General features: G+C 38.8%; 2 protein-coding genes and 1 long non-coding RNA gene across 4 annotated transcripts in view; 1 reads left to right on the plus strand and 2 right to left on the minus strand.

The window, feature by feature from the left end:
- The window catches only part of LOC143368046 (putative cytochrome P450 6a14), a 63,906-nt gene that overhangs the window by 3,930 nt on the left and 35,145 nt on the right, over positions 1-24,831 (minus strand). The gene's annotated exons all lie outside the window — the stretch shown is intronic.
- Positions 14,869-24,831, plus strand: part of LOC143368026 (plasminogen) — a 95,305-nt gene continuing 85,342 nt past the window's right edge. For both annotated transcript variants that reach the window (XM_076810359.1, XM_076810360.1), the window contains exons 1-2: positions 14,869-14,988; positions 20,713-20,875. In XM_076810359.1, coding sequence (XP_076666474.1) covers positions 14,881-14,988; positions 20,713-20,875 — 271 coding nt within the window. In that variant the 5' untranslated portion in view covers positions 14,869-14,880. The remainder of the gene's footprint in view (positions 14,989-20,712; positions 20,876-24,831) is intronic.
- LOC143368085 (uncharacterized) lies at positions 15,553-17,021 on the minus strand. The gene is made up of 2 exons (XR_013085138.1): positions 16,327-17,021; positions 15,553-15,726 (listed from the first exon to the last, which is right to left on the minus strand). It is a non-coding gene; the product is annotated as an uncharacterized LOC143368085 (long non-coding RNA).

Genomic DNA, 24,831 nt, shown 5'->3' on the forward strand with positions numbered 1-24,831 from the left:
AGTTCGGTTTTTCAAATGGAACTATTTTTTTTGAAGACCTGAGTTGATAGTGCGTTCCAAGACAAATTCAATAAGCTTTAATGTATACACTTTATTTCCACTGGTTTTTAAGATATTGCGCTTGCAAATTTACTGATTTTCACTGCAAGAAACCCCTCTGGAATGGCAAAAACCGGGGGCGGTCTTACTAGCGCCACGGGTGGCACTGCCTGTTGAAATGGATACTTACCTGCCAAAGGTCTAGGCCAGAAATGGCAGGCCCAAAGGCTAGACAATTCTTTTCCGTCAGAAATGCTACTTAGGTAGGTACATCTGCGGTATCGAGAAGCGCATCGTTACTTTTATTTCGCACTTGCTTGTACGCTCGGATAGCCGGTTCTTTTGGGAGGGATGCAAGTTGGATTGGTTAAGTTAGGAGGAGTGAAAGTTGCTAGACTAAATTTCAACCATAGGGAGCAGATTGTATCAGAACCAATCGGATTTGCATCCCTCACAAAAGAACCGGCCATCCGAGCGTAGAAGCAAGTGCGAAATAAAAGTAACGATGCGCTTCTCGATACCGCAGATGTACCTACCTAAGTAGCATTTCTGACGGAAAAGAATTGTCCAGCCTTTGGGCCTGCCATTTCTGGCGTAGACCTTTGGCAGGTAAGTATCCATTTCAACAGGCAGTGCCACCCGTGGCGCCAGTAAGACCGCCCCCGGTTTTTCCCATTCCAGAGGGGTTTCTTGCAGTGAAAATCAGTAAATTTGCAAGCGCAATATCTTAAAAACCAGTGGAAATAAAGCGTATACATTAAAGCTTATTGAATTTGTCTTGGAACGCACTATCAACTCAGGTCTTCAAAAAAAATAGTTCCATTTGAAAAACCGAACTTGACCATCGTATCTTTTAAAATAATAATCGAAAACAAAATTCGTTCGCGCTAATAAATGGGCCCCCTCGAACCATGCAATTCCCTATTTTTTTTATATTTTTATCGACAATACTTTAAGAGATATCGCGCTGTCCACTCCTTAGTGGGACACCCTGTATATACCGTTGCATATTATACATAAAAAATATTGGTGTTTCTCGTTAATTTCGTATTTTTGCGTTTGGTTCCAAACTTATTGCCAGGGGGTGTAGAACTGTTATAACGTACAAACTATACAAGACTTATTGAAATCAAATAACTTATTGAAATCAAACTTATGAAGACATTATCTAAGAACGCTCTAACAAATAATTGGATCAATGTCTACAGCTTTACTATGAATATTATCAACAAAAAAAAAAACAACAGAGGAGACACTTACCTGAATGATCGAAATAACGAAATCAGCTTGCCCACGGTATACGAATCGTCGTATTGCTCAGCGTAACTCCGTGAAGCAAAAGACACACTAAACACGCACATAGTTATGTAAAGTAAACGTTTTGGAAACTTTTATGGTAAAACGCCGTTACGTTTGCCCCCGCTCTCCCCTACCCAAAACTGTAGGAAATCGTTCTCTACAACCGACTCGCGTGACAATACAGTAATAAACCGCGACCCTGGCGAAATGCTTTGGCCCATTAGCCTGATTAATTTTAAATACGCCTCGCGTATTGCGTAATGCGACGCGACTTATAACGCGAAAGTTATTATCATACATAGGTAATCGATCAACTTGTTTTTTTACCCATTAATGATGGTAACATCTCTGGGCAGCTGTGACTGGATTTTCAAGGCCAAGGGTCTTTCAACGTCTATTCAGTGTTGAACGTTGTATGTCACATTTCAGTGCTGCTACGGGTTACGTAGTCTTGAAAATATAAAATATTTCATTTAAATTTTCAGAAACAACTCTCTACGTTTAGCACGCAGTTACTTCTATTCCAAAAAATGGAAAAATCTTAAGGGGCTGCGTGTAAAAAATTTGATGGTCGAAAAATAATGTCTACCCTAATAAACACCCGTAATTTAATGATAAAAAAAAGTATAATATGTGTAATAGAATATGTCCTTATAACATAGAGAAATTGTAAGGATTTTGAAGACGCTTTAAGGACGTCTTTTAAAGAGCTGCATTGACAAGGGGAGGACACCAAGTGATAGACATCGATTTTGATGAGCCTTCGCACGATGGATCTATGTCGAAAATAAGTAAATACGTGTCCGAGCGTTTCTGCCAACGGGCCTTAATAATAGAGATATTTACATGTAAATTATTAAATATTTCATAGTGCTCATGTAAAACACAAAAGCCATAATCTCTACTTAAAGATATGCCGTGAAGCGTTCGGTATGACTGTTGGCGTGGTGTTGTTGCGGTCGTGAGTTCGATTCCGCCTTTGACTATATATTTTTTCATACTTTATTTTTTCCACACTGTATGAACAGTGAGAAAAAAGGTAACGATAGTAACGTTCGTTATTAATTCTTTTAAATGTATAAATATAATTAAAGTTTTTTTTGTTAACGTGGGAAAATCTTCGAAAGACACCCTGACACCTCCAGAGGGGAATCCCCCGAGGGCGCCAGGGTAGTGTAGGATTTTTACCCACTAAAACCCCGCGGCATCCATCGCGCGATGGGGGATCACCGGAAACTTCGAATAGGACATCGCAGTAATGCCGCTGAATAATTAATACACCTATTGTTAAATCCCCAAGGATGAGATAAACTCGTTCAGGGTTTGTTCACTTCGCAACTGAGTTGCCGACTACGAAGGACCACCCTTACTAGGGACAACGCTTGATTATTTTCCAAATGTTTATTTTCACAACTTAACTTAAAACAAGGTTAATAACGTGATTCGATCCGAATATCCTCATTCGCACGAAAAGAGTCTGTCTATGTTCGAGGTTTTCCTAGTTCTGACGATTTGCCCGTCGCCCAGTTTCCTCCAAGTCACTCAGCCCTCCTTGGTCGGGAAAAAATGGGCCTTGCCTAATCAGTGTTTCGTGGCTTGGTGACACCCTTCCATTACTCTTAGCGTGCCTTCCTGGGGTGGGATGCGTGGGCATTGGCCTCCCCCGGTTGCTGACGTCGACTCGGCACTGCCTGGGAAAAAACCCTCGGTCCCTGACGTCACGGGCGGCCCACTAGCTCGTGGGAACCGTTGAACGGTCGAAATCATGGTTTCCTTCAAGGGCCCAATCTTCACGGTCTAGGATGTGTCAGACTCGGCGCTCCGAGGACGAGAGCGTGAGTCAAGGCCTTCTCATGGTCTATTACAATTTATGGTTCCGCACCCCTCTTGGAGATGCGGATGGGAACGAACATTGTCTAAATAAATGTCCCGACCAAAGGGATCTGGTTAATGTGGCGTTTATAATGTATGCAAATTGCACTATTGCTTTCTTACTAAAATTTTTAAGAATTATATTTTGTATATTATATTTTCCTGGTGCTTTTAATGGTGGCAAATATTTGATTATGGTTGCTAGTTCTTTGGGAGAGGTAATATGATTTTTCCACTCTTCTCTCTCAGACTCGTTTTCCCAAAGGTAATTCTGCACTACTTCTATAATTTGTTGTTGCTCATAAGTGTTATGTAAGTCTATTGTGTGTGCCTTTCAAATTGTGTTGCTATCATTTCAGCTTTGTGCTTATCTGTTATTGCTGAGGAGGAGTTATCAGATAATGTAGGAATTGGTCGATATCTCTTTTTTAACGCTTTGGTCATTCTCCACAAAGAATTATCCTTTGGATTTAAACTATTTAACCTGTTTTCCCATTTTTTATTCCTGCATTCGGTTATTCTGTTCCTAATTGTACGCGTTTGTTTTGTGAATTCTAATTTAAGGTGTAGTAGTCTTGTTCTCTGCCCAAATTCTACGGATTCTATTTCTTTCTTTAATTAGTTGAACTATATCATCTGGAAGACTGTCTTTGATTACCCTAATTTTTTCTTTTTTAAATATTTTGTCCGTAGTCGAGTTAATTCCAGATGTCAGGTTTTCAACTGCAGCTTCCAGCTCTGGTTTTATAGACATCCTGCTGTTGATTTCAATAGCTCTATCCAACTCTTCCCGAAAAACTTTCCAATCTATGTCTTTATAATTGTATACCCTGATAGCCAGATCTGGGCAGCAGAATCTGACGTCAGAACTGCAGCAGTCTGTGTCCGCATTTGGCTGCGTTCTGATATGCAGAGCCTGAGGTGCAGTGCCTGATGTCAGATGGACAGCAGATCGACAGCAGATCGACAGCAGATTTCGCCGTCTGCTAGGCACAGCAACAGCGCCATCTGAGATCCAGAATTACCTAGCAATTGCCTACAGATGGCGCTGTTGCTGTGCCTAGCAGACGGCGAAATCTGCTGTCGATCTGCTGTCCATCTGACATCAGGCACTGCACCTCAGGCTCTGCACATCAGAACGCAGCCAAATGCGGACACAGACTGCTGCAGTTCTGACGTCAGATTCTGCTGCCCAGATCTGGCTATCAGGGTACTCTTTTTTCAGATATTTCCATTGTATTATCACCCATTTGAAGAAGCACTGGCCTATGATCTGAGTTTAAGTCATTCTTAACTTCTAATTGCGAGATGTCATGTACATTCTTATTAATAGCTATATCTATGGTTGTTGGTGTCATATTATTTGTTGGTACACCCCCCCCCCTGCTGCATTATGTCTATACTTTTTGAGCGTTGTATAATTTCTTAGTTTAAGGGGGGAGCCTGGTGTAACTAAATGAAAATCGAGGCATTTTTCGGGAATTTTTTTTAAAGAAAGTATTTGATAGATCTTTCTGAAACTTTCAGGATATTGTATTATCAATTCTCCTAGTTTATTCCTAACGCCATTGGCATTCCATGTGCATATTCTAAGTGTCTTATTCATTCTATCTCTTGACAAAATTGGACAAACGCTTCAAACTTCTCTATTTTTTAATGGCAATTAACTAATTTTACATTAAGTTCCTTTACAGCGCATAGCATACCTGTTAGATCTATGCTTTTACTTAACTTCTTAATCTCTTCTGTCAAGTTGATTAGTTTTGTAATTTCTCCAGTTGCGTCTTCCCTCCTTGCATTGTTAGGTTGTTGTACTGTGCTCATCCTCTCAGTCCATACATTTTCCACATGTCCTCTGGTCATGTTCCAGCTTTCGACAGGTTTTGTTGGTTTCAGTTCCGGAAACTGTTGTTTAGATCCAATGTTCAAGTTCAGGTTTTCTGTCTTGGTCCTGTAAGGAGTCTTGATCTGCTGGGTTGATTTGCGGTTCTCAATCCATTCTAGTCTGCTTTTATATGCACAGCAAATTTGCTGGGTGATCTTCTCTGCAGTTAGCACACTTTGCCAGCTCTGTTTGTGGTTTTATGCACTCTCTTGTTAGGTGTTTGTCAGCACATTTTACACATACTGAATCGGGATAGCAATTTGCTGCGGAATGTCCCCATTCTTCACCTCCCCCCGCGACCCCCGCGATCGAACAGTAACCCGAACAGTGGCCGGGCGGGGAGACGGCACCTGGTCAAATGATCCCCGAGACCGTTCTTCCGCTGCCGCACCTGGGAGGGCCGCAAGCGGCGACCGGGCCTAGGCCCGGCGAACACCCCGAGGCAGGGGCAGAGTGCAATGACGGTCCCGTTGACCGCCGAACTCACCCTATCTGTTCGATTGCCTACCCCTTGTGAGCCTAACCCAGACCTGATGAAGACGTCTTTCAAACCTATTTGGCGTGCCATCATCCTTATGCAAAAGTAGAAATATTTTTTTTTGAATATGCAATTAACTCAGAATAAATCGTTTAACATATCATTTTGTTCGAGTGAAAATGATTGTATTTCAAATCTTTATATGGATAAAGTATTTGCGTATGTCTGCCAAGAATTCACATACCCGGAATAGTCGATGAGTTAAGAATTGGAGTCCTCTGCTATGAATGTTAAACGAGTGTTTGTTATATAAATACATATTACTGATGTCATAATTTGGAAAATATAGTGTTTAATTTGATTCACAGTTCCTTCTGTTCGAGTGCGAAACATAACCAATTTGAATATTTGTAGGTTATTCTTATTGCGTGGCCGCTCGGTGAATTTTGTATGGAACAGGGTTGCTGCCCGTGAAGTGCTAACACACTTTGTTAGTAGTCGACTAGTGTTTATTAGAAAATATTTAAGAAAACAACAACAACAGTTAACTGGGAACTTGAACTGCTAACTTTAATTAAACTTAATAATTCGAACTTTAAATACAATCAAGAGTCTCTTCGAATCACGAGAGCACGTCTGTGCAGTTTTACATCCAGCTATTGAATGAATAATCTTCAATTTCGGTTGTTAACATAAGTAAATAACATTCGTTTTCCAACGAGCGTTTACATATTTTCGGTGATGATTAATAAAAATTACAATGATAGCGGGTGTTTAATTATCCAGCCATGAATATTTCTAATTGCATAATTTCATTACAAAAAAATAAGAAAAACCAACAACTTCACGAAGTTTCCCCCTTTCTTCAGTTTAAATTTCCCTTCGAATGAAAAGCTATGTTCACAGTAATGATGCCTGCGTCAGTCACGCACGCATTACCACCGCTCCTGAAAGTGTTTCCTCCTCCATCAGTGCAGCTGAATCCCTCCGAACTCTAGGGACATCGGATTAGAAAGAGTATGCGATTAAAGGAAGTATTCTGGAACGCGTCCTTTAGGTCAGAGAACACAATATATTATGGATTGTACAGAGAATGTAACAAAACCTTAGCAACTAATAAATATTTAAGACAGAAGAACTATTAATTATAAAACATTAATAACACATTTCATTCATTCGATAAATTACAAAAACGCGCGCAAACAGGCATACCATATTCAAACACAAAATCCCACAAAGTAAAACGTGAATGGCGACATCTACTGGCGTCAAGTGTAAAAGTAAAACGTGACGTCTGACTGTCTGAACTCTTAAAAAAAGGATCATTTAGATAATTATTAATTCATAATAATTCTTTTATCTTTTAGAAAAACAGCTTGGTACATTAAGTAAAACGACAAATGGGTTCGAAAAAAAAATTATTCGCTTAATCATGTTAAAACACCTAAGATAAGATAATAAGGCCAAAATAGCTGCGGGGAAGTACCCATTTCGCTAGCATTGCTGTAGAGACATGATCACTCAATGTGCCTATGCGTAGAGGAGGAAGGTGAATTAGCTTCCAGACGCTTTTTTATTAAAAAAAAAGAAATTTACCTGTTCCTTATCCGCTCACTACAAATAATTATTATTCTCGATTCTTCTAAAAGAAAAACAACTGTCTTTTTACGTTACACATGATTTTCATCCATTTATCCTTTATTTGTTATTCACTTTAAATGGCAAACAAACCATGGTAAAAGGTTCGATTTATTTGTTACGTCTTTTTCATTTGCCATTCTACGCAATTTCCTTCGATGCATGAGGCCTTGCTTGTTCGTACTCGCAGCGCGGCCCGGCACGCGGCCACGCTAGCGCGAGAGCTCCAGCGGAAGGCTCGTGCTCTGATTGGTCGGTGCTTTTTGTTAATATCTCGTTAACGAAAACTCGGAGAACATTTTCGCAAAGGGAAAAGTTGTTTGCAATAACTCCCTGAGTCACCCCCTTCAAGGAACCGCAGCATTTTTGGGACACCCTGTATACTTGGCGCTCTTTTCTGTACCTTTTTGTAAGAAGGTAATTTTGTGGGGATTTCACACATTTTGTAGCGTTTACTGGTATTAATTTAGTACAATTTTTTAAATGGGATATAACCTGCGAAGTGTCCAATGAGGTAAGTTGTCCAAATTTGAAATGTCACGAGTTTTTACAATACATATGAGACTGAATTATTGTCTCAATTAACAAGGTGAGTCGCCAATTTTTTTTAATAGATTTCTTATGTAGAGTCGCAGACTTGGAAGTTGTCCGGAGAAGGTTCGACAGAGAAGCATCTTCTTGCGCATAAGTTTCTGGAAATTCGTACCATGCATGTACAAAATAATATATTGTAGTAACAAATTGCATTGTATTTAAATTGACAGATATTTGTATACCAGCAATTTAGAGTTTTTATGTAAAGCTTATATTATAGAAATGAAGGGGATGCACAGGCTGGCTTGGAGGTTGTCCGGAGAAGATTAGATAGATAGATAGACAGAGCATCTTGTTTAATCAGAATTAAGAAAATTATGGCGAGTTGCTTGTAGTGTAGAGCAAGTCACATTAGTGAAGGAAGTACGCTGAAAACACATCTCCCTTGATACTTTTCAATCTTTTGTGAAAGACATTCGGGATACTTTAAAATCCGCAGTATTTGCCACACTAGTAATTAATTTTATTAGTTTCCCATTAACAACATTTCAATTCACCAATAAACATACTAAATTAATTTTATTAATATTATTAATTTTATTATAGCCATTGTGCGTTAAAAATATATTGGATCTCTTCGTTCATTTTCGCTAAATTACCATTAGCATTTAAATTTCATGCAACAAGGCTTTCTACCGTACGCTCTCACCTCCTTCGGACACGTAGGGCGGTATTCTCAGTCGCTACTTATTCTTAAGCAAATGCTTAAGCATTCGGCATCCTTTACTAGCTAATAGGTTAGTAGACGATGCCGCATGCTTAAGCATTTGCTTAAGAATAAGCAGCGACTGAGAATATCGCCCTAAAAGAATAAGAAAACCAACAACTTCATGCAGTTCCCCCCTTCCTTCCATTCCAATTTCCCCCCGAATGAGAAGCTACGTTCACATCATGGCAAGGTAACGGGAATTGTTGCGTGGCCTTAGGGGACTAGTAGCCTTCTGGTGGGGAATTCAGGCGCGGGACAACGTCCGTGGAACGCTAAGGCGTTCTGCTCCCTGGCCGCGGATTTTTTAGAGATAAAATAATAATGTAAGGAAACTATTTGAACACAAACAATTAATAAATTTAATTAACTCAACGAATTTAAACAATACAAATAAGAATTTCGCTAGGTTTATAATTGCACGTCCGTTCACTTTCGCTCTCGGGGTTCAAGTGACCTTTCAAACGCAAACGCTTTTACATCTTTTGTTCTTTACAAGATGTCCTTAAAATCTAAGAGCCAATAAAATATTTACTAACTAAATTCTCATTGGTGAATCTATTTCCTTCACAGTTATTGATTTTTAGAATCAAGCGTTTAACAACATTGCTCTGGAATTACATCTAGGAGAAGGGATCAAAGTGCAGTTCATTTATTCAAACACCCGTTTCCAAGCGGTTATTGATTAATTTATAATCTTGAAGTTTTCTCATTAAAAGAATCTCTAACTATTTTCAAACCCCTCGGGCTTGTGCGAACTTCGCTTTGTTTCCCTTTCCTATTACACTCGTATGAACCGTTTCGAACTTCGCGCTTCTAAAGTTTGTGTTGAACGCCGCTAGAGCGAGAATCGCAACTCGCAACAGAATACAGCATTCGATTCAAGCTTCGCGCTCCTTTGGTTCATGGTGAACTGACGGTTACACAACAGTGGTAAGTGAGCGGTTGCGTTCAGAGTAATCTAGGGAGATCACTCACCGGTTGATCACCGATTGCTCACCGGTTGTGTCTGCTGAACGCACCCAATTGGTCGACGCGAGTAAAATCTAGTGAGATAACTCACCGGTTGTGTCTGCTGAACGCACCCAATTGGTCGACGCGAGTAAAATCTAGTGAGATAACTCACCGGTTTTTTCGGCTGAACGCAGCCATTAATAAGTATGTACATATGTACGATACTCAGTTGTTTAAAGTACGCCATAATAACTGCAATCACAAATGTTAAATGTTTTTAGCATTTACACCGAGGTTCAGTCCGAATCATATTTTATATGATATTACAGGAATATTTAAAACTGTGCCTGTGTATGGAAATGTGTTCAGTGGTAGCAATGTACAATAAATGGTACAATTGTACTACTTTATCGTCGATGTTTATCATTGTAAATATAATGTATTTGATAGCATTGACTACGGCTCAGAAAGGTAGGTACAAATGGATAATGTTAATTTTTAAACGATTTTGTTCAGCTTCTATCCTCTGTTTGTTTGTTCCTTGTATGTATGTTTGTATGATTCAAATCTAGAAACTCAGTTTTAACCCACTTCCAACTATCCAATAGACTTGAAATTTTGCAGGCGTACGTAGTGTGGAGGACAATACAATATTTTAAAAAAAAATTAACCCCGAGAGGGTAAAAAAATTACCCAATCATCAATAAATATAACCCATAACCACAAATCCAAATGACTTGAAACCTGCCACCCACGTTCTTTACGAAAACGACAAAAAGCCGCTGCATTCGGGTCGCTAGTCGCATCGCGATTATTGAAAATACACAATTTATCGAGAATGATTCGTCGCGTATGTGCGTATAGTAAAACTAAAACTTTGCAGGCGTTCGTAGTATATCACCATCGAAATTGTAGTACAAGAAAAGAATTCTTTTTTAGTGACTTTAGCACTATAGAGTTTAAGCGGTTATATCTAGTCGGCCGGCCGAAAAGAGGCGAACATTTGTGAATTTTTTTTGAAGAAGCGGAAGTATATATTCTTACAAATTTTTTTGTGCTTAAAAGAGCAATATTTAAAGAACATTTGGTAATTTTTTCGTAGAAAAATATTTAAGTTTAGAATAAGTAACAACCGACATTACAAGAAGCATTTTTAAAAATTTGGTTTTGCGGTGAGCACTGCCATTCGGGACCAGATTGTCTAAAATAAAAAAAAAACAGAAAAGCTTTCGTTAGCATATTAATGTATCTTACGATTAACGGAGGGAATTATTAAAAATTATTTAAAACAAAATGGCGGCTATTTACAGTGGAAATCCTGATTTTCTCGTGCAAAAATTCCGCGAAAAACATTATGATACAACATATAATGCAATAAATATTTTTGGTATTTATTAAGCTACTCTTATATTATACAAAAAAAAATTAAAAGAATTTTTTAATTTGTTTTAAAACTTAAAGCGGTATTATCTCAAAACAACATTTTTTTCAAATGGTGCGGGTGATTGCAAAAAAACTATTAGACCAATCAGTCTTAAATCTGTACACGTTATTCAGAACATCAGTGGCTATATCCGGGACCACGGAAACCTTTTTTAATTAATCATTTCATACTTTCTACAAGGCAAAATGATTGAAAAATTCACCGTATTTCGACATATAAACTTCAAACCTCCGCCATTTTGTTAATTTTTGATGAGTAAAAATAATTCTGGTTCCGGTGATAACAACACTCATAATGATTACAACACACTTTTAATTTTTTGTTTCAAATGCGTCGTTCTCATGGAATCACCTGCACCAGCACTGCATCGTTTTCTCAAGGCGCTCACATCAGCGCGATATATATTTAAAAAAAAAATGTTAAAAATTTAAAATAGATTTTTTAATACTGCCAATAAGTGTATTAATAAGTAGGCAAAACATTATTTACGTTGGACATTCCGTTTACTAAAAAATAAATCCTAAAAAATGATAATTTTTCACGACTTCACAATGGACTGACCCCTTAAAGTGAAAAAACACCATCGTAATTGTAGTAAAAAAAATAATTATTTTTTAGTTTTTAGTGCATTTCAATTTAGTTTTTAATGCATTTTTAATAAAATTGTTTATTTGGCGATTGTTCTTAAGAAAAAGGTGTTAACGTACAAATTTGTTTTGTTCGTTATAATGATTCTATGTTTTTAGGAAATGTGGTTACATTTCGAAAACTTAGAATAATCCGTACATTTTTTGTATTTAATGAATTGAAGATTAACGTGTACTACAATTATACCGAATGAATTTAACCTAACAACAAATATGTTCCAATTGCAATTAATTTTATTATTTTTAATTTTTTTCTTATAGACTACTAATATATTTATTTTTTTTTTAACTTCAGCTCTGTTGTATTGTACTACAGTACAATTATATACTACGAAATGTCAAAAATATAATTATTTCTTATTTACACTTGACATTGCAAACGATAAGGCAATATTTATTATAAATGTTTTATTTTTTCACGTCTGGATATAACATTTTAGGAAAACCTTGTATCAAACGGACGCATTTCTTGCGCTTTAACCCCTGGTCAGCGTATAGTTTGACTGCTCATTGTTTTCAAGGAACATTTTGTTGTATAATTTTATTCATTCTCACCTCAGGATGAACATTTATAGATTCTTACCTTTTTATGATCTATAATACCTGTTAGAATTACTTCTCTAGGGTTGAAATTAATATCAAACTTTAAACACAAATACGGTTTATTATATATGTAGTTCTTAAATCAACACACAGTGTATCCACGGATCAGTATAACTGGTAAAAGATAGTTGTACAGTGTGTCCGCGGTAACACTGAACAGCTGCATATCTCCTAACGTATTGGAGATAAAAAAAAAGTATTTATATGGAGTTGCATGGTTCGAGGGTGCAATTATATTAGCGAAGACGATTTTTTTTCGATTATTATTATATAAAATACGATGGTCAAGTTTGGTTTATCGAATGGAACTATTTTTTTTTAGAGATCGCTTGATAGTGCGTGCCAAAACAAATTCAATAGTCTGTAATGTATACACCTTATTTCCACTGGTTTTCGAGATATTGCGCTTGCAATTTTACTGATTTTCACTGGAAGGAAACTCGCTGAAATAGCAAGCACCGGGGTGGACTTGTTCACGCCACAGGTGGCACGCCTTGGGCATTGCCTGTTGAAACAGATACCTACATACTTGCCAAAGGTCTACGCTAGGAGTGGCAGGCCCAAAGGCTGGACTATTCTTTTCCGTTACAAATGCAAGGTACATCGAAATGGTAGGTAAAGGAAATGCGAAATAAAAGATTATTGGTGAAAATTTACACATATTTTCCTACTTCTCTTTGCGTACAAAGTTTAAGTAAATTTTATGACGTTTTGAAACATTAACGGTAGGCAGGTGTACCTACCTAGCATTTGTGACGGAAAAAAATTGCCCAGCCTTTGGGCAACCTATTTTGTAAATAATTTGCTGTACATACCTCTTCGCCCCAATACTTATTTTCCATATGTGCATCCAGCAGCGACATTCCCAGCAACGATCTATTTTTACGTTCTATCGTACGAATTTCTTTCTTCCTTAGATATGACTGTAGATCTTCATTGATGTACTCCCTTCTTCGATTCGACCTTATAACTTTAGGTTTTTTGTTAAATTCCGTTTTTATCATTTCCACATATTCTTTAATAAATGGTATTGCTTCGCTTTTATAACTCATCAGGAATACTTTGGTATATCTGGAAAAATCATCAATGATTGTTAAAATATACCTACCTCTTATTTCCTGGAAATTCTTTGAGGTTGCCATGTGCTCGTTGCACCGAAATCGACAATCCAAAAATTTTCTTTTCCCTTTGTTGTCTTCGCCTTAAACTAAGCTTCTCTCAGCACTGTGTAGTAACACCGTCCTGGAGGAGACTTTTCATTGGATACTTTATTGACTTTTTCTTGGTTGCTCTTCCAAGCCTTATATTTTACAAATTCACTCTTAAAATGTCCAGGTTCTGTACAGAAAAAAACAACTTTTCTGCGATTGCGCACCGCTTTTACTCTTAAATGCAGTCTTCATAGCAGCTTCTTCAAAATTTTCTTTTGCGTCCTTTGAGCTCTTACACCTCTTATATTCGTCTATTAATTTGCTTTTTACGAATTGCGTACTGATTTCGCTGCCCTGTCTACTCTCTAATGCTGTTACTGAAGTGTCGTCTGAATCTGGTAAACTTCCAAATAAAAGTGATGTTACGAGATTATCAGGCAAAACCTGTACGAGAGCTGACACTTGATTAATGTAGTTTGAAAAGTAATATGATCTTCCACATTCCCACCTTCCTATAGCACCATCCTGCATTCCCGTTTTAACAAAAATACTTTACTTCTTAAAGTGACTTTCTGGTCGTATCCTTGAAGTGCATCCCGTTCCTCACGTGCAGTCCTAGCAGTTCTTATATATTGCAATTGATTATCTTCCACCAATAATCCAATTGTAGCACGTGCTTGGTCATTCCTGTTCGACCATGCAGCATATACAGCATCTGTCGGAGCGATCGCGTCCTCTTTAATTACGTTCCACAACTTTTCTTTAATGAGTAAGAGTTCTACCCTGTAGCCCAGCGCTGCCCAAGGTGGTGTACTATTACTGCGCGAAAAGAAGACTCCTGGCGGGCGGTGGAGTCCGTTGCTAGCTCCGCCTGAACCTCCTGTTACATTGTAGTAAGTACATGTGGCCGATTCCGCCAATAACAAAAATACATGTACCCTGTGTTTATGAGTGTGCACCAATCGGTGACAAAACTTCTTTCCGCGCAGTAATAGTACGCGTACACTTACGGTTCTTCCACTCTCGTCCTCGTTGCCACGGATATCGCGCGACGCTAAAGAGGCGACCATGACAGACCAGCCGCTAACCCGGCTAGTCCGTCGTGGCAGCCTTCATAGCAGTGATGCCAGAATAAAAAATAAATAGTTAATTTTAAATAAATAGTTTTCAAGTTTTTATTCTACTGAGAATATAGAAAGAGAAATTAGAGAATAATTAATGAAAAAAGTAGAATCTGCATCGGGAATTGAATTTCGGTGACATGAATTCTCAGTGGAAGGCAGAAGGTAGGGCACGCTTATAGTAGTGTGGTACAAGCCAGAGGGGGGTCGCATCTTAGCAGCAACCTTCGAATATGCTTTGTAAATTAACAGTTTTCAAGTCTTTAGTCTTCTGAGAATATAGAAAGAGAAATTAGAGAATAATTAATGCTTACTTTTAAAATAACAGTTAATAGTTAACTAATAGTTAATAAGTGTTATGGGAAAATTCATTAACATTAGTTTGACAATGAAAATTATACTTATGTAGATGTTTGTTTGCAGTGCATAATGCATCACGGACTGATTTGATGAAATGTAAGCTAACTCAAACTGGAATGGAGTACAGAGGTTCAATAGCAAAAACTATCAGTGATATACGATGTCAAGCTTGGTACACAGAAGAACCAATGCATGAGGTTATTGTCGCTTATACTATCACTTTATGTGCAGCCGGCGTGTTGTCACCGATCGATTGCCAGTCGCAACATAAGGTGCGTCGCAGAATGATAGAGTCACCTTAGAAAATACAGTATTTCCTCGGTAGCTGCTTGCTGGCCGGGACCGGCGTTGAGCCCGTATCGTGAACAGAGCCCTAATTCCGAGTGTTCGTTTCTCGCTTCTTTCAAGCCGATGGGGGGAGCGAGATGAAACACTGCGTACGCGGCAAGCGTGCGCGATGGTCGCAAGCGCTTACCGTGAGCACGTAAACCGCTTCGCAAAGGACAGAGTGTCAGGCGTCCGAAAGGCGGAGCGAGACAAAACATGATGAACGCGTCGTCTGTCTCGTACCATCCTCGCTCGCTTTCAATGCCTCTCACTCGCTCTCGTTCCATCTCGCTCTCGCCTTCGCCGGACAAGAGTGAGACAGAAGTGGTGGGGATAGCGAAAAGTCCACAACGTGTACACCAAACCGAGCCCGTAATGAGGAAATACTGTAGCAGTTCTAAAAGTTTGGATTAGGTTAGAAAAAAATTACAATATCACGTTATTCGTATGTTTATTTAATATGTATTTTTGCATAAATAACACAAAACAAAAAACTTTTTCCGGTATAAAATTTAAAAACAAAACAGAACTACGTCCAAAAATGATAGGGCCACTTAACTAACTTTTATAACATTAATTAATTTTATTGTGTATTACATTATTAAGCCCTGTTACGCACTTGCGACAAGATGCCGGCGACCCGCAAGGCGTACGTTCGTACTCGCGGCGACCAGTGAGTCGTCAGCAACCACGAAAACGGGAACGATGCACAGGAGACCAAGTGGTCGCATCGACCAACGAGGTGCCTTGATTCCAATGCACGCGTTCACACAACGAGCGACTTTGTTGGCGACCAGACACCTGCAAGCAACGAAATGAGTTTCGATACGCAGAAATTTATTTTGTAAATTGAATCTCGAAAGGCAATTTGAGACTTGTCATATAATGAATACTCCAATCGTGACATTTAAAAAAACAATAAGAAGAAATGGTGCATTTATTTGAGAATGAGAAAACCAGTAAACATTCCTTTTTGGCAGCGTTCTTCGAATGTAGGATGCACCCAATATCGCCTCTTCTTTTTCTTTTTTTAAAATGTATTTCATAATTACAACAATTTCCTCGACGTCCAATCTGTTCAGCGCTGTCTACGAAACGGATAGGTATCGAATTGTTCGGTCTGGTCGCTTTGTTTGGTTGCCCAATTTCTGGTCTCTCGGCGACCAAGATGCCGGCGACTGGTCGCAAGTGCGTAACGGGGCTAATACCATATGAAACCACCTTGTTTTGAAATAACCTTATGTACTTTATTTGGCATTGGGTTAACCAGATTCTGCATGTATTTTTCTGTAATTTTGTTCCAACAATCGGTAACCGCACATTTTAAGTCGGTAACATTAGCAAATTGACGGCCATTTTGGTATACTCTTCGTGATAATATACCCCACAGATACTCTATGGGGTTTAAATCAGGAGAGTATGGCGGCCTAGTCATTACCAATATTTGTTTACTTATGGACCACAGTTGATAATGCATTGATACTCTATCATTAAAGTCATCTAAAAATGTTAATAAATTGTTCTCGAGCATAATTTGATAGTCTCTAGCCTTCATTCATCCGGAAATAAAAGCTAAATGTGCTTTAGCCGTCGCGCAAAATGCACCCCACACCATTATACTTGCACCACCTTGTTGGCGTTTCGAAAAAATAAGTACCTCTTTTCGAATGTCGTGCCAGTAACATTTCCAACCATCTGGCCCATCTAAATTAAATTTTTTCTCATCGCTCCAAATGATATTCTTCCAGTCAGCCGTCCATGTCATGTGTAATCGGACCCATTTCATCCGTTTGTCGTATTTACCTTATTTACAGGTGGCTGCTTTTTCATCTTCTTGCATTCTAACTGGCCTGATGACGTAATTAATCTATGAACGGTGGATTTTGCTATTCCAATTCCTGATAAAGCCGCTACTGCACGAAAACTTGTCGCAGAATTACTCATTTCTCGCAAAATTCTTTTTTTTTTGTGAGTCTTTAGTGTAGAGAGGCGTCCTTTTGATTTCTTTTTACCATAATTTTCATTCAATAATTTAAAATTAGAAATAACGTGTCGGGGACGTTTCATTCTCTTTGCAATTTCTCTAATTGACATGTTGGCTTTAAGCAATTTGTCCTTTTTCTAAATCGTTAACCATTTTTCCTCTTCGCATACTGGCAACGTGTATTTTACGCTAATACGTTTCAACTGTCTGTCAATTCAAAACATTTGAACTGATTGTTTCACCATTGTTGCCAATACGATAGAGCTAACCAAACATTGTGTGCCAATATCGTAGCACTATTAGTTGGCTCTATCATTTTGGGACCTAGTTCTGTTTTGTTTTTAATTTTGATGCCGGAAATTTTTTTGTTTTGTGTTATTTGTGCAAAAATACATATTACATAAACGTACTGTTATAATTTCGGCTTGGCATAACAAGAATTTAATGTGATAGTACAGTAAAGGAAACAGAACATTAAACAAGAACAGAAGTAGCCGAATACAATCTCTAAGGCGCGAGAAAAGTGTTGATGCGTCTGCACGTAATGGAGTCTAGCTATCGAATGACAGCTTGACAGGCGATCGATCCGATTACGTTCTTCTCGCTATCCTCTTGTTCCTGTCGCGAGGAGTTACATCCAAAGGGTGCTCGCAACAATACGAATAAAGTGGTATTGTAATTTTTTTCTAACCTAACCCGAACTTTTAGAACTGTTAATTTCTAAGGTGGCTCTCTCATTCTGGGACGCACCTTAGAGATTTTCTGAAAAAACGTCGGAATTATCCGAGAATCCCAGAATGTTTACTTTGAAAATAAATTGAGATGAATATTTTGCTTTGTAAAGGCTCCCCCAAAATAACGTAAATAATAGGGCTCTGACCTGCCTAATGGGCGCAGAGGCAGTTTTCTCGCGTAGAAGGAGCGCAAGATTGCTCTCGACCTATTAGCTCTACGTCGGACAGAGGCTGGTAATGGTACAGTAGTGGCGATGGCCGACACTGACACACCTCGGGGTTATCAAAAAGCGAGTGTCTTGGTTTGCTGCGTGAAGCGGTATAGCTATCATGCACAAGAGCTCCTGATTCCGCTCGCCGTAGCCTTTATATCGGGAGGCCGTACATGTTCGCCCGCGAGAACAGTCGCAGGGCGGCAGCCGCCTGGTGGCCGCGGAGCGAACTCAGTCGATTATTACGGCGCCGCACGTTCGCGCGGCGCGTGACAAAGTGGCTTCGTCACAAAATGAAAACGGGTACGAGACCAGTCGACATTGTTTTCAAACCTTATTCCAGTAATCTGGGGTGCGAGTAGTAAACCGATCATAAAAGCAAAGGGCGCGCCTCGATTACCTGGGTCGGAAAATTCCCCATAGCTCTTTGCAACGTTAATTTGAAAGAGACCATCCTAAAATTCTCGAAGCTCGGGCATCACTGCAGTCCAGCGGTCGCTGGTAGCTCTCCGAACGTGGGGCCAGTGCACGGTTGTAGTGGAATGCGTCCGTGAGGTGCTGTTGCCATTTTACCTGTTCGCACCGGCGTAGTTTGCAGTCTTAACGGATGACCCTATATAACCGTAACTTTTACTTGAAGAACATAACTAAGTAGATTAAACTCTGCTTATTACATATGAAAACTTATTATAATACTAAAATAATACTTTGAACACCATGTGCACACGTTCGCTACCATAAACCTTCTAGAACATTCCGTTACCAGCGCGCCACACACGCGCACACTAATGACTACCCACGTAACGGGCGCTAGATTCAAAATTTGTGTGGAAATGGCTATATATATTTTTAACATAAATAATACACTCCTCAAAATAATGAAGGGCACTTTCTAGTCAAATAGCACGAAAACATAGGTGACTTTTATGATTTTGCCTAGAAAAAAGTATATAATGTAAGGGTCTAAAAGTTTTTGCACTGTATTCTACTACAAGTGTAGAACATAACAAAAAATTATTTCATTTTTTCCTACTCCTGCCTCTGATATACACGGCATGCTGCATCGTTGTAAAAAGGAAATTCCTTAATTACACATGCGTGGCTATCGCGCGATGTTCTAGCATTGTTAAGAAACAATTATACGATGATTGTCATATGTTTAAACGATAGGGTCCCGAAAAAGTTTTTCTTTCGAAGTGTCCGTAAAAGAAATTGAGGGTATGAAAATTCACAATAGAGGGTAGCGCGGGAGCGAGTGTAATTACGAATAAAATCCCGTTTGGATTTCCCGATTCGGTCAAGAATTGTATTTTTTACGTGAAAACGTAGATAGAGTTTGACGCCAAGCGTGTTCTGTATTGAAAACAAAAGGTGTTTTATCTTTAAATATGTGTTGTATTGTGTGGAGTAGTCAGATTTTCTCCTAAACCCTTAGTTTTTGAAATATATAGAAAAATATCTGCAAAAATTTGTGCATTTCGGGTGTTCTTTTCCCTTTGATCGTTGTTTAAATATATTTAAAAGTTTATAATTCAATAATAACTTATATCGTTGTGCTCACGAGGGTTCATAAAATAATTTGACATAAAAAGCAACCGAATAACTATTACTGTTTGAACACAAAAGATGTTCAAAGGTGAAAATTTGTATTTTTTTTTTTCAAAGTCGAATTTCACGAAAACTGAGAGTGATGGCGACAAACGGTTTGCGGATTCGTTTTCAACGCACAAAAATCTATAAGACACAGCTATTGAATGTTACAGAACAGACAAAATGTTAAACTTTGTTGGGCAGTGTTATACCTGCGCCACAACCCATCTTTAAATAAACACCTATTGTAAGCCCGTCACACTTAACTGCCTGTAAAATCTGTACCCTTAGGAATTTCGTTCTAAAATTTTACCTGGTCGTTCTTACAAAAAGAGTATCCCAGGTGGTCGCCTGCGATTGCTTTGGTTTTTGGATATGTATTAAAGGACCGAAAAATAAGAAACAGGTGTCTTTTCATTTTAGCCTGTCTGCATGTTTGGGGGGTGAAACCACCCCTCAAATTTCATGAGAATAGGTAGTGCTCGCCTTCGATTGCTTTGGTTTTTGACCGAAGCAATCGGAGACGAACATCTGAAAATTCTATAACTTTGAGGGGTGGTTTCACCCCTCAAACAGGCAAACAGGTCAAAATAAAAAGACACCTGTTTCTTATTTTTCGGTTCTCTAAAACATATCCTAAAATTAAAGCAATCGGAGGCGGACACCTGACTTGGGATACTCTCCTTGTTAGACGCGTTAAAAAAAATCAATATTATTCATAAATAATGCGCTACAGTGGTCTTTCATGATCGTATGACACGAACTCTTATGAAATGATAGGACTATCTTAGAGTTTCACAATGAGTCGGGGAACTCTTTGCGATTCTGGACACCGGATCTGAGCCGAGCGTGCGATAACAGAGCGCATACTACTGCAGTTCCCCTCACACCCATGGTGTGGTTAGCACAGTAACAGTTCCGCGCTCGGTTGTTACCCGAGTCCCAGAACCTAACGAGGTCTTCGACTCCTGACTGGCCAGGTCTGCTATACTACTTAGTCGATGACCCCACATGCAAAACTCATACTATGTCATATACTTTTATTCAATCCCTTCTTGTATTTCTTAATATCAGGTCAGTAAAGATATAAGTGACAACGACTTTCCCGAGAGATCAATGAAAAGTGCAAGAAATTATTGTAGAAATCCAACAGGGGATGTTAGAGGTCCATGGTGTTATACTGTAGATCCTTCACTTATAGACGATAAATGTGATGTGCCACTCTGCAATTTTCGAGGTAAATATATCATTGTCTAGTGACACAATACTTTTATAGTATTTCATGAACTTCAAAAATCAGAGCGTTCCGCGAGGGTCGCAGTTTATGACGGTATTGCCTCGCGGGTGGCGGCGGTGGATAATACCGCCCGCCGAAAGAACAATATACGGATTAACTCGGAGCGAAGAAAGTCGAAATCTATGAAAAAAAAAACGGTACGGTGTCGATTGGCCCTTTCAACATTTGGCAGCCAAATGTTTCCCGACGAATGCTTCGAAAACAAGCAATTATCTAGTTGTAAACCGCCTATAAGACGGAACAGTTCCGCTTTTCTTTCAGTCTTGCATGGTATGCGAAGCGCGCGTTTACAGTGTGAAAGAACCTGTCACTTGGTAATTGGTAATAAGTACGTTGTGCAAAATATAGTGGAAATGGCGTCCACGTCGAGAAGAAAGGTGTTAGGTGCGCTGGTCTTTTTAAGACGGCGTGGGAGGAAGCCTCCCTGTTTATAGGGTACAGAGGTGGTGCGAAATGTCTTGTGTGTTGCAAGACATTTACATGTGCGAAACAATTTAATTTGAAGCGGCACTATACTGTTTATAAACAATTCACACGTGAGAAACGTCTTAAAAAATCCAACTATTAAAAGAACTATCACTACAGGAGGAGGAAGACATGTCAGACAAAGTAAGTTATTTTACAATCTACGGATCATTCTATCCAATATTTGCGCTCTGTTTCAAGGTATTATCTTGTGTATATAATAATTTTAAAACTGATGCAATCCTTTCTTCAAATATGATCAATACTTACAATTTCTTGAATTGTAATGCAAAAAATAATATTCGAAACTCAACTTTTGATACTTAATTTGTTTGATGCTGTTCCCATCTCTAGATTGATTCGAAAAACTACCAGTCGATTTTTTAAAAAAATTTTCCTGTAAGTAAGAGAAGAGTTTTAAAAAGATAAGGCGACTTTGGAAATCTTATTAAAAAAATAAAGTTTATAGCAATGCAGCCGCGTTAAGTAATTCCGAAATCGCTCCGTCTTTTTGAAAAGTTTAATGTACATTGTACAGAGAGAATTTCAAAGGATTGATTGATACTTTCTCCAAGTGAATCCAAGTGTGGTTACAATGCCCAATTGAAGATTAGAAGTTTACCTTCTATTATTATTGTTTGTATTACAAATAAAAGGGGTTGTAAATAACTATAAACACAGGATAGTATTTTGAAGCAGACAACAAACATTGAGAGCTAAACAATGCAGTGTTGATCAATTTAACGTGGAATAACCCCTGCCTTACTTTGCTTTAACAGTTTTTTTTTCGATTATCAATCATTGTTTTAAGATCCATTATAGTAATTCATTGTTTTGACCGTAGGAAAACACTTCCATTAGTAATACTGCCACGAGTATGGAAGGAATTAAAGCCTCTCATAAAAACGCGCTGGAAATTGCGAGAACATCCCACCCTTATACAGATGGGGAATTTGTTAAAAATTATTGTCGACAGCCGAAGGGAATGCGGAGGACCCAGAAAAATATGAAGCAATGAAGTAGCGCACTGCTATTATAAAATTGTATTTGTTAAGAACAATTGCAAAATCAATGGTAAAAAGTTGTCTTCTTTAACTAAAATAATTTGTATTAGGTACTCTTATGTCTCCACTGTAAGCACCGAAAGCACATTCTTATCAGTTTATTAGTTCAACAGTTATAATTTATTGAAAAAAACGTAAACACTATATTTCAAAGTATTATTAAGAATTTTTAAACATTTGAAAAATCCTCCAAGGTAGGCTTGTATATCACTAAAAACTATAACATGTGTATCCAAGTGTCAGCCAAATCCGAACTGCTATTTCAAAGATTATTGGATTTCTGCGGAGACTGACCTCGGTAACCTGAAACTACATTGTAACGCGTGTGTTACATAGTCCGCTAGCCGCCGCGCCGCGCTGCACTCTGTGATGCCAGATCGGGGACGGGTTCCCTCGAGAATTTCCCCCACCTCGCGCATACTACGCCGAAGCAGCGTGTCCGTGAGCTCGGCGCTTCGGAGTCCAACTCACGGACACGCAGCTCCGGCGTAGTGTGCGCGAGGTGGGGGAAATTCTCGAAGGAACCCGTCCCCGATCTGGCATCACAGGCTGGACTGCGTTCGGCACAGTGATGCCAGAATCGTAGGACGTGGGACAAATAGATACCCCCACTATGACCTACCATCGTCTCCCACTATGGCCTACCGTCGTCCCCCTCTTTCTTCCCATCGCACTGCACACAAGCATACGCTACTCCTGTCCGTGTGCTCGGCAGCCCAACAGACAGCTCACATGGACAAGAGTAGGGATATGCTTGTGTGAAGTGCGAGGGGAAGAAAATGGAGGACGACGGTAGACCATTGTGGGGGTAACCATTTGTCTCACGTCCCACGATTCTGGCATCATTGGTTCGGCGCTCGACGGTTCGAATAAACACGCTGCCGAAAGTTATTCGAAGCCTTCGAATAAAAGTCGAATAAACTACGGATAATTATAAAAACCTTATTCGACGGTTCCAATAAAAGTTCCTCGAATAAAGAAATTATCCTTCGCTTTCGAATAAATTCTCTTCGAATAAAAAAATTCTCTTTCGCTGTCGAATAAATTTATTTATCCGTGGTGTTTCGAATAACGATAAGTCGTGTTATTCGATGATTCCAATAACGAATAAAGATAAATCGTGCTATTCGATGATTCAAATAACGAATAAAGATAAAGTATCTTTTATTCGACACGTTATTTAAATAATTTTTTATCTATATAATGCCCATCTCTGGGTCTTGGGTACGTTTTTGTTGTGTTCTGTCTGTGCATTCGTCGTTTCTTACGCGCGGACGAACACGACTTCCTTTAGTATCAGATGGTGCAGTTTTACTTAATTCAGTAGAATTCTGATCTTGGAATACATAATTCTTTTTAAGGCATACAGTATTGCTTGCGATGGATTATGTATTAATAAAATGTAAATTGTAACGGCGAAGCCCCGTGCGTAAGGCTCCAACAATGATAAGACATCCCCCTGAACGACCGATCAGTATCAAGCTGATATCTCTTTCTAAATTGATCTCTGTTTTATAGATTTTAGGAGATTAATAAGAAGAATGCATTGAATAACTGTTCTATCCGATTCTCCTCTCTGTCGGTAAGGTAGGGAACGACATTCAAATGGTAAACAAAAATTTCGAGTCGTCAAAAATCCTTCTCGCAAACGTTATTTTTCTGCAAAATGAAGCTATTTTCAAAATTTCAGCCCAATCGGGTTTGACCGGTTTTCAGAAGTACAGCGAAACTTTTTTTAAAATACTTAGGAAAAACCCTGTTTTACGAAACAACTGCGGGAATTTTAAAATGAGTCAACCTAACCTTAAAACTTATGTTCAAAAACTTTATTACCATAGATAACTATAGATAAATATCTATGTATGAAAAGTAAAACGAGAGCGTCGAGAGCGGGAAATCTCTGATCCATTTGCATATATTAATCGCTTAGACGTTAAGCTGGGTTTACACGTGACGAGTGACTCGGCCGAGTCATCGGTCTGCTACTCAGCCGAGTGAAAATTTTCCCCGCTGGAATACTCGGCCGAGTACTAGAATATGCGTTCAGACTGGGTGAGTGCTCGGCCCAATGGGCTCACTCGTCAGGTGTAAACTAAGCATTAGTGATTGGGACACTATAACGCATTTTCTATCTTTTGTCAAAACAGTGAAAATGCGTGATACTGACTTAAACATAATTTTTTTAATTTGTTTTAATTGCTTTTTTACAGCGTCAATATGACGCATACAAATTGAGGTATGTTCGTGGCGCAGATAATTTCCCAGCTCATGCTTATCTGAAACAAAAAATTCGAAAAAATTCTTAATCTGTATGAGTGTCGCTATGAATATAACAATTTGTGTTGGAAAGTAACAAAATGGCGCCGG

Source organism: Andrena cerasifolii, chromosome 4 (assembly GCF_050908995.1).
Source record: "Andrena cerasifolii isolate SP2316 chromosome 4, iyAndCera1_principal, whole genome shotgun sequence".
Taxonomy (NCBI): domain Eukaryota; kingdom Metazoa; phylum Arthropoda; class Insecta; order Hymenoptera; family Andrenidae; genus Andrena; species Andrena cerasifolii.